Below are 9,865 nucleotides of genomic sequence, written 5' to 3' on the forward strand. Positions count from 1 at the left end.
CCCAGGCTGCAGGGGAGGGGCCATGGCCACCAGCCAGTGCCACGAAGTGCCAGGCAGGCCACTTCCTGGGGTTCCTCCCAGACAGGGACCGAAGGCCTCGAGTCCTGCCCTGGCTCAGGCTGGGGCTGCAGCCACCCTGGTCACAGGCCGGACAGTCAGAGGGCTGTGCCACTGGCCCTTCAGACCTTGGGAGGCCTGTTGGTTACCACTGCTCAGGCATTCTGCCCAGGCAATGCCATTCAGACCCGGGGTCCACCCCTGCCCCCTGCATGGTTACAGGGTATTCTGGTGCCTCTTCCATGAAGTCCCCTCCCACCGGGCCCCTTCCATGATCGACTACACCCAGGCACTCTGGAGCAGACAGGGAGCCAGTGTGGGACCCCACCAAACATGGGCAGAGCCTGGGCTGGGCAGAGCCTGGGTCAAGTTCCTCTGTCCCCACCCCTCATGATTCACTGGCTGGCGGAGGCCAGACCGCAGGCTGCCCCACCCCCAGGGCCCCTGCACCCACTTCCCCTTCCGAGGGGGAGCAGCTTCTCCTTGTGAGAGGAAAGACGCAGCCTGGGCTGCGCCAGTGACACCATGCACACGTCGGTCCCCCCTTGGAGAGAGAAGTCGGGGTGTGGGGGAGCCGCCTGTGCTGCCTGCCCCGTCACTGGGCACCTCCACCCGCCCCAGCTGGGGGGCTGCACGCTCCGAGCCCTGCCAGCTGCAGCAGGCAGCACCCTGGGTCCAGGCAGAGGAGCCGGCCATGACTCACCCAGACAGGATGCGGGCCTCCGCCTCTGTGACCCCCTTCACTCACACGCCCCACACATCAGCTTCCTGGGCCAGGGACACGTGGCCACCACCTCCCGCCCCACCTCGCAAGCCCCACACGGTGGGTGCTGATGCTCAATGGCAGCTACTGGCCAGGGCCTGGCCAACCGCTGGGCCGCCAGCCTGTACGCACACGTCCAGCAGGTGGGGCAAGGAGGGGAGCCGGGGGCCCCAAGTGGGCTGACACCAGCCCTTTCGCAGAACAGGAAGCTGCCCAGGGAGGGAATTCCCCAGGGGGGGCCCAGGGTCCCTGTCACCCCGATCACCTCGGGACAGCCACACCCAGGACAGCAAGACCTAAGCAAGGAACTGAATCGGGGGGAAGGGAGAGGGACAATGTCCCCAGCTCCCTGCAGCCGGTGCAGCAAGGAGGCGGTGGTGTCCCCAGCCCCCAGCAGCCAGCACAAAGGGGACAGCAGTGTCCCCAGCCCCCTGCCCACAGCAGCCGGCACAGGGAGGGGATGGCAGTGTCCCCAGCCCCTGCCCACAGCAGCTGGCACAAAGGGGACAGCAGTGTCCCCAGCCCCCTGCCCACAGCAGCTGGCACAGGGAAGGGATGGCAGTGTCCCCAGCCCCCTGCCCATAGCAGCCGGCACAGGGAGGGGATAGCAGTGTCCCCAGCCCCTGCCCACAGCAGCCGGCACAAAGGGGACAGCGGTGTCCCCAGCCCCCTGCCCACAGCAGCTGGCACAGGGAGGGGGCGGCGATGTCCCCAGCCCCCTGCCCATAGCAGTCGGCACAGGGAGGGGATGGCAGTGTCCCCAGCCCCCTGCCCACCTGCAGCCGGCACAGGGAGGGGGCGGCGGTGTCCCCAGCCCCCTGCCCATAGCAGCCGGCGCAGGGAGGGGGCGGTGGTGTCCCCAGCCCCCTGCCCACCTGCAGCCGGCACAGGGAGGGGGCGGCGGTGTCCCCAGCCCCCTGCCCACCTGCAGCCGGCACAGGGAGGGGGCGGTGGTGTCCAGCGAGGCCAACCAACAGAGTGGATTACCTTTATTCACAGCAAATGACGTCGCCATAGCAACAACACTTGGCTTCCCTGAGAATGCCCCCCTTCCTAGCTACGTCTTTGCAGAGAACCAGCACACAGACCTGCCCCTCCCCGGGCAGGGGACCCCAGCTGGGCTGGGAGGAGGGTTGCTGCTGGGGGAGGCCCCAGATGCTGGGACCATAAATAGGGGGAGGACAGCTCAATCAGACTCACGTCCCTGCAGGAGCAACGGGACCCCGAGGTCAGCTTCCGCTTTTTCTGATCCACAGAAGAGACAAAACTGGAACCCCCATCCCTCCCCCAAAACGTCCCCCTTCCTCCCCCACCCTTCCCGAACCCAGAGCAGTCAAAACACTGCCACACTACCAGACACGCCCACTGTGGGCAAAGCTCTCCACCATGGAGAGACCAAGTCAGCTCCGCCTCGCCCGCTCGTGGGGAGGCGAAGAGGGGCTGGGGGCACACAGGCTCGGGGGCCTGGCGTTCTGAGCCTCAGAGCCCAGGAAGGGGTCTCAGCCCCTACCCCTCAAACCAGTTCCCCTGCACCAAGCATGGCTCGGCACTGTGGGGGTTCCTCGGGCCCTCACAACCTGCACAGACTGTGGCCTGACCTCACACGTGCAGGTCTGGATACAGCTGGGGGCGCCTTGAGCTGCTGCCCGAGGGCAAGCAGCCTGGCAGTCTGCACGCACAGACCAGCCCCTAGGCCCTTTGGATACCAGCGGTGCCCAGGGACGGGGTTTCGGCCACAGCGGCTAGAAGACAGCGGTCGGGGGACACCAGGGCGTGTCCGGGTACAGGTGGCAGTGGACCGAGCGGAACCTGTGGGAACAGAGCGAGCGTGGGCAGGTCCTTGAGCGACGGGGCTGCACACTGGAGCCCACCTGCGTACACGGGACCCCCGCAAGGCACGCAGCCCGGCCTCACCTGGATGGGTCGGCCTCCACGGAGAAGGGCCCCTTCAGGTGGATGGCATTCCGCTTGTTCTCAAACATACCGTAGCTCAGCGTCACCTGAGGGGCAGGCAGGGCCTGAATGACGCCAGCTGTCCTCCCCCGCGCGGGCAGCACGCCAGGGGACCCTCCTCCCCCACGCGGCCAGCATGCCAGGGGACCCTCCTCCCCTGCGCGGCCAGCATGCCAGGGGACCCTCCTCGTCCTCCGCGCGGCCAGCATGCCAGGGGACCCTCCTCCCCCGCGCAGCCAGCATGCCAGGGGACCCTCCTCGTCCTCCGCGCGGCCAGCACGCCAGGGGACCCTCCTCCCCCGCGCGGCCAGCACGCCAGGGGACCCTCCTCCCCCACGCGGCCAGCATGCCAGGGGACCCTCCTCCCCTGCGCGGCCAGCATACCTGCTCGTGTAGCTCGGAGGCGGGCACCTGCTGCAGGTTCTCCAGGTGGGAGTGGAAGAGGTGGCTGCGGATGAGGGGCACGCCCAGCAGGGCCTCCACGATGTAGCCGATGGTGCAGTCATCGGGCAGCCGGATTCGCTCCGCCGTGCTCAGGAAGTGGCCACCGCTGCGGAGCGAGGAGGCAGGACCCTGAGGCTGGGCTCAGCAGCAGGGGGCCCGCCCGGGCGTCCAGCAGCCAGGGGACGCGCGTACTCACCTGGCCCACGGGCTCATCTTCAGGGCCAGCCCCCGGCTGATGCAGAAGCCAGCACCTCCAGTGGCAAACCAGAAGTGGACGGGTCGCTGGGGGGGAGGGACGGAGTCATGAGACCAGGCTGTTGGGACTGCAACCCCTCCCCGCCCACGGCAGGCCGCGCCCGTCGGAACGCCGGGCCGCTGGGCACCTGGTCCTCGCCCAGTCGCTCGGTGGCCTGGATGGGTCGGTCCAGGCTCGGCTTGCCGATGTACACGTCCTGCGTGTGTGGGTAGCTGGCCAGCAGCCGCAGCAGGGCCCGCACGTTGACGTAGTTGTCATCATCCACATGGCAGAACCACCTGGGGGCAGGGCAGGGCAGGGCGGTCAACGCGAGCACGGCCAGCAGGGCACAGGGGCTCCCGGGGACGCGGCCCAGAAGCGACAGCGGACACTCACTTCCTCCCGGACTCCACGAAGCGGTCGTACTCCACCGCCATCTTGCAGGACAGAGCCTGGCGGCTGTGTGCCGCCGAGCAGTTGGTGTTGACCACGTTGGCTGTGTGCAGCGGAGGAGGGGCCGTGAGGGGACGGGGGCAGGCTCCCAGAGGGGCCTCCCCCAGCCTGGACCCCCCTCCCCCAGCCAGCCGCCCCTGGGGAGCGGCCCGCCCCTGCCCATTCAGCCAACTTTTTCCCAGCACTGGCCACCTGTTGCCGCCCGCTCTGCTCTAAAGGCCTGGGGACTGAAAGGGCCTCATCTGCATGAGAACGGAGGCTGGAGTGGCGGGGCGGGGCCTTGAGCAAGCCGCCCCTCCCCCTTAGCTCTGTACCCTCCCCACCCCAGGCCACTGGCCGCCCTGCTCGCTCCACGGGCCCCGGGCTCACCCGTGTACGCTCCCCATCCCAGGCCACTGGCCGCCCTGCTCGCTCCACGGGCCCCGGGCTCACCCGTGTACGCTCCCCACCCCAGGCCACTGGCTGCCCTGCTCGCTCCACGGGCCCCGGGCTCACCCGTGTGCCTGGTCAGGACCTCGTCCTCCCCGTCGGTGAAAATGAACGCCTGCAATGGAGAAGCAGGCTGAGTGGGCAGCTGCGCCACGCCCCCGTCCTGGGCTCCCCAAGGGCCCAGGCAGAGTGGCACTCGGGGGCAGAGGGGCCATCTCACTCCTCCCCCTCCACAGCTGGGCCCGGGGTCGTGCAGGAGGCTGCGAGGCACGAGCCAGGTGGGCCGCCCCGCCCGCCCGCCAGGTAACCGGCTGGCCGGCCCACCCCGTGCACCTGGCAGCACACACACCCTTATTGACACAGTGGCTGCCCGGCCCGCTCCCAGGGGGCGGGGGCGGGAGGCAGCTTTGGGAAGCCAGGAGGGGACAAAGGCTGCAGCTGGGCGGCAGCCAAGCCCTGGGACAAAGGCCCGAGGGGGAGTCATTCACACCAGCATTGTCCCCCAGCGCCATCCCGGCCGGAGGGGTGCCTGGCCGGCCTTAACTCGGCCCGAGTTAAGCAGGGAGTGGCTGGGCTGCCCATTTCCATACAGCTGGCCTGGTTAACTGGGGCGGGCGGGCGAGAGGTCCCCCGGGCAGGAGTGAGGCCACACGAGGACTGCAGGACTCCAGGCTGGGCCTCAAAGTCAGCGACCACACATTTTTCACGGCCTGCCTGCAGGCTGGTGGCCGGAAAGCCACAAGTGTCCCCAGTGCACATGCCGCCTCCCCCAGCCCTGCTCCCCTCCTCCAGCTCTCCCTCCTGCTCCACCTGGGCCACCCCCTGCCCGGGGCTGCTCTGCGGAAGAGGAGGGGGCCGCCGGGGCGGGGCTCAGAGCTGCCGGGCGCCTGGGCCCGTCGGCACACGGGGGAAGAATGTTCCTTCCTGTGCCCGGCCCGCCCAGCGCGTGCCGCCTGCCGCACCCGCTCCTGCACGGCCAAGCACAGAGCCTGCGGCGACAGCATGCGAGCAGAGGGAGTCCTGGGGCTGAGGCAGGACCTTCTTTGCACAGGCACCTGGGCGCGCACCTTCACCCCAGGCGGCCCCCGTATGCCAGCCCAGATAAGGCTTCGTGCTGTAGATCGTGGGGGGGCCCAGAGCTGCCAGCGCCCGGCAGGCACCCCAGGCGGGCACGCACGCACAGACTCGCGCCGGGGCCCCAGCACCCCGACACAGGAATGCCGTGGGAGGCGGGAGGCCGGCCCGTGCAGACGCTCCGCTCCGCGCGCGCCCGAGCCACATTCAAAGAAAAATGCTTTCTTAATGAGCTCAGGCGCGGCTGGTTCTCCCGCGCTATGGCGGTGCCCTAAAAACCCAGCCCAAGGCTACAGAGATTAAAGTCACCTTTGTTCCTCAGCCGTGGCGGGTGGGGCTGTGGAAGGTGGGGGCTCTGGGCCTCCCCGCCGCAGCCACAGGGGGCTGCCTGGCCACCAGGGCCTCCACTTCCTCCCCAAGAAATGGGTATAAACAACCACCAGTGTGGACCAGACCTGGCTCACTCCCTCTCTTGTCTGGCCCCAAGAGTGCCAGTGGGGACGCTGAGGCCTGGAGAGGGGCAGGTGCCAGCCCCAGTTCCGCCAGGGGAGGAAGAGCTGGGCGGCCGGGCTGGACCAGGGTAAGCGGGTGGGGGCCGGGGGGACACCCGCAGGAAACGGCAATTGTTCCCGCAGCCTCGCTTCAAAGAAACACAGGATGCCAAGTTCTCCCCCAACCATTGTGGCTGCTGGGGTGGCAGGCCGGCCCGCTGGGGTGGGGGTGTGGGCCAGAGGCCAGCGCTTCATGCTGGACTCCGGGGCCTTCATCCTGGCCTCACTCCCACCTCGTGCAGCACTGCCCCTTGCACCCGTGCCAGGGCGGCCCTGCTCCTCGCTCAGTCGGCTTCCTTCCAGGGGCCTTCCCACCCTCGGTCCCTCCCACACACGGAGCTAGGGAGAACCAGTCCTGACCCCCTGGTGCCCCCCCATCAGACTGAGAACCCCCCCACACACACACCTGTCCTGCACAGGCCTAGGGAAGGTGGGTTCCCTTCTGTGAGTTTCAGGGAGCCCAGCCCATGCTGGGGACAGATACAGTCCCTCCCAGTGGGGCCAGCTAAGACAGGAGAGCAGAGGGCTCTGCCCTGCACCCCAACTCTGAGTGCCCGGTGCCCCCAAGTAGAGGGGCCCCACTTTCTCCACTCCAGAGATGAAGAGGGTCTAGGCCTGTGGGGTCTAGACCCCCAGTTGGCTGCATCCACGGCACCCCTTCTGAGGAGAAGGCAGGGAGTCTGGGTGCTGGCTGGGTGCTGGCCGGGTGCTGGCCCGGTGCTGCCCAGGGCCATGCCTCCTCCGGGCTGTCAGCCGGGGACAGGGGGCTGGGCCCTCATCGCCAGGCAACCTGAGGGGCTGAAGCTGCAGCCGCGTTCCCATGGAGCGCAGAGCACACCAGGCCGACGCCTCTCTGAGCTGTAGAAAAGGGGCTTTGTTACCTTGGCCACCGAGCCGGCGTGAGAGCGACCGGCGCTGGGAATCCTAACGGCCCGGCCGCCAATCAAAACCCGCGTCCCCGCCGGCCGGCCCGCTGAGCCCCTGAGAAAGCGACGCCGCGTTCCCAAGGGGCTGCCCGTCTCCGCACTGCCAGGGCCCTGCCCCACGCCAGGACCCCACAGGGCCCCTGCCCCGCGGCACCCCCCAGCCCAACGGGGGGACGTTGCGCTCCAATCCCACCCAAAGCCCCTCCAGGATCCGGGCTCAGCCAAGCCACAGGCCCTGGGTCTCTGGGGTCTCCAAGGGAGGAAGCAGCCCGGGGTGCCCCCTGCCCGCCCGCCTGCCCCGGGCAGCGCGCCCACACTTGCCCCGCCTGCCCCAACCCAACGGTCCTGCAGTAGCCTGGAGGGAGAGGCGCGGTGGGGCGGGTCTTCACCCCAAGTGGGCGGAGTAAGTGCTCCGGGACTCCCCCAGCCTCGCCAACCGCTGCGAGGTGGGAAGGGGGTCTCCACGCAAACCCACACTCCCAAGGCGCGCTTCCGTTCCCAAAGTATTCCCAGCGATTACGGCTTGTCCCCTCTCCTGCGAAGGCGGGGATCATGCCTTCCTCAAACGAGGTCGGGGAACAGCTGCCCCTGTGCGGAGCCCTCCGTGTAGGACAGGGCAGAATCGGCCTGGAGAAGTCCCCCAGCGCCTCATGAATGCGCCGGTGCTGGTCACGGCGAAGGACGCATGCCAGGGAGTCAGCCTCCAGCGCTGGAGACTCGGCCGGGACCCCTCGGGCCGCTCCCCAGTCCGGTGGGGACCACTCTCCCCTCGAAGGGAACATGCTGGAGTCTGCGCCCGCCTCCCGTCGGCCCCAGGGGCTGGAAGGGGTCGCGGCCGGATCCCCCCCCGGGATGGTGCTCCCTGCCCACGCCGTCCTTGCGCCCGGGGGCTCACCGTCTCCTTGTGGCGCGAGATCCAGGTCTGGAGCAGCAAGTCGAGGCGCGCGCGGTGAAACTTTCTGGTGGTCTTGACGGCGATGAAGACGTCGCGGGGCGCCAACGCCTCGGCAGGGGCGCGCGGGGCGCGCCCGGGCGCGGGTCCCACGTCTCTGCGCGCGCGGGCCAGCAGGCTGAAGTAGGCGGACAGACTGTGCACCTCGCGGGCCAGCGCGCCGGGCGCCGCCCCCGCGGGGCTCACCAGGCTGCGCAGCGCGCGTCGGCCCCGCTCTGCGGGCGCCGGGGGCGGCGGCGGGTCGGCCGTGAGCACCAGCAGGCAGGCGAGCAGCGCTCCAGCCAGCGCCAGCAGCAGGCGTCGGCCGCAGCGCTTGAGCATGCTTGAGGGGGCGGCCCCGCGCCGCGCCTGCCCGTGCGCCCTCGGCCCGCTCCGGCTCCGGCACCCGAGACGCCGCGCTGCAGGGCACCGCCCGCGCGCGCGCGCGCACCGCGCTTAAGCGCCGCCGCCAGCCCCGCCTCGGGCCCGCCTCCGCGCGCTCACTGGCTCCGGGGCGCCGGGGCGGGACCGGAGGGGCGCCGGGGCGGCCGGGCAGCGCCCACGTGGGGCCGCGGCGGGGGTCTGGGAACGCCTCCCCGAGCGCACGTGCGCGGGGTCGCCCCCCGCGGGCCGCCGAGGGGCGTGGGGCGAGCCTGAGCGCGGGGAGCGCAGGCAGGCTGGTGACGACGGGGCGCACCTGGGCGTCCGGCTCGCGGAGAAGCGTGCCCCGGGTGCTGTGTCACGGGGACTGGGGCCCCGGCTTCCTCGCGGCGCCTTCCGCTCACCGAACCCAGTCTCCTCCGTGAGAGGCACGTGGGTCACCCGCGCCGGAGGTGGGGAACTCGGCCCACCTGCGCCGCAGGTGCGGGCGCGCCGCCCCAGCGAGACGACACCAGGGCCCAGTCCCACGCCGCTCCCAGCCCAGTGTCCTTGGCCCCCACGGCCTTCAGGCGCCCCCCGCGGCGAGCTAGCCCCGAGGTCGCCCCCTCCCTCGCGGGATGAAAGGCCGCCTCTTGGCCCTTTTGGTCCCTCTGCGCGCGGCCCAGATGCGGGCCAGCTGTGCGCGCTTCCCACGGGTCCGAGCCGGCCCCTGCACGAGCGGGGGTGGCAGGAATGAGGATGAGGGGCTAAAGGCCCGGAAGCGGGCGGGGCGGGGTGGGAGCGCCCCGCGGAGCTGGAGCCAGAGCAGGGGACGGGCCACCCCCCGCAGCCCCCCACCCACACACACACAGTATCTTCCGGGCCTCTGCTTGGCTGTGCCCCTGCCTCGCCCAACCGCGGAGGTCCTGGGGAGACCCCCAAGCCTAACGGGCTCCTGCTGAGTGACAGCGGGGCGCCCGGGTGCAATCGCGGCCTGGACCAGGAGTTTGTGGACAAATGTTCAGTCCCAACTCCGACGTGCGCCCGTTTGCTCTTGCGAAGGCCTGAGCTGGGCTGTGTGGGGGGTGGAGGTTCCCAGGCCCTCCTGCCGGCCCGCCCCTTCACCCCCAGGTAATTAGCAGGCACCACCCCAGGGCGGCAGATGCCAGAGCAGATGGCGCAGGCCCTGCCCAAGTGACAAGTCTCCCATGGCCTCACCTCTTGCCATAAACCCCTCCTCCCCCAGCAGCCAGAGCCCCCGGGCCTGGAGGTGTCCAGCGGATTCCAGCCCCTCTCTCGCATCTGCTCCCCTGCCCCTCAGCTGCCCTGCACCTCTCTGCCCCTGGACCACTTGGCCTGGGGTCCCTGTCCCCAACCACCCCTCTGTCACTTGTCAGGGCAGCACCCACCCACCTACACATCAGGTGAAAGACCCACTCCTGTCCCCCCATGGCTGGGGGAGCCCACCTGGCCACTCATGCCCCACCCCCCCTCACTCCCAAGGATCCGGTGCTTGGCTAGGACCGAGGCCAGTGACCGGAAGCGGGCTAGTGTTTAGGTGCTGAGCTCCAGCCTGCAAGGTCCACGGGTGTGGGGTCCCCGCCCTGGGCCCCAGGCAGTGGGCAAGGTTCCGTTACAGGGTAGGCGAGCTGAGGCTCTGAGAGGGACCGCCAGGCGCCTGGCCCTGCT

General features: G+C 70.0%; 1 protein-coding gene across 2 annotated transcripts; it reads right to left on the minus strand.

The window, feature by feature from the left end:
- Window positions 1–1,794: 1,794 nt before the first annotated feature.
- Window positions 1,795–8,213, minus strand: LFNG (LFNG O-fucosylpeptide 3-beta-N-acetylglucosaminyltransferase). 2 transcript variants are annotated; one of them, XM_040990053.1, is made up of 8 exons: window positions 7,781–8,213; window positions 4,401–4,449; window positions 3,849–3,948; window positions 3,601–3,751; window positions 3,414–3,499; window positions 3,158–3,323; window positions 2,735–2,820; window positions 1,795–2,629 (listed from the first exon to the last, which is right to left on the minus strand). In XM_040990053.1, exons 1-8 carry the CDS (start codon window positions 8,156–8,158, stop codon window positions 2,563–2,565), a joined length of 1,083 nt encoding a protein of 360 aa, XP_040845987.1. In that variant the 5' UTR covers window positions 8,159–8,213; the 3' UTR covers window positions 1,795–2,562. The 2 variants fall into 2 exon arrangements, with proteins under 2 accessions (XP_040845987.1, XP_040845988.1); XM_040990054.1 differs by lacking the exon at window positions 4,401–4,449 and having other exon boundaries at window positions 7,756–8,213.
- Between the last annotated feature and the right edge of the window lie 1,652 nt (window positions 8,214–9,865).

Source organism: Ochotona curzoniae, unplaced genomic scaffold (assembly GCF_017591425.1).
Source record: "Ochotona curzoniae isolate NIBS_2020 unplaced genomic scaffold, NIBS_Ocur_1.0 contig_54, whole genome shotgun sequence".
NCBI classification, from domain to species: domain Eukaryota; kingdom Metazoa; phylum Chordata; class Mammalia; order Lagomorpha; family Ochotonidae; genus Ochotona; species Ochotona curzoniae.

Excerpts from the sequence above, each read along its gene's own strand:
- LFNG (XM_040990053.1), bottom strand. The coding sequence starts at position 8,158 with ATGCTCAAGCGCTGCGGCCGACGCCTGCTGCTGGCGCTGGCTGGAGCG. Across the intron at positions 3,949-4,400 it reads GGTCCTGACCAGGCACACGG|CCAACGTGGTCAACACCAAC; the intron begins GTGAGCCCGGGG and ends CGCTGCACACAG. Across the intron at positions 3,324-3,413 it reads AAGATGAGCCCGTGGGCCAG|CGGTGGCCACTTCCTGAGCA; the intron begins GTGAGTACGCGC and ends CTCGCTCCGCAG.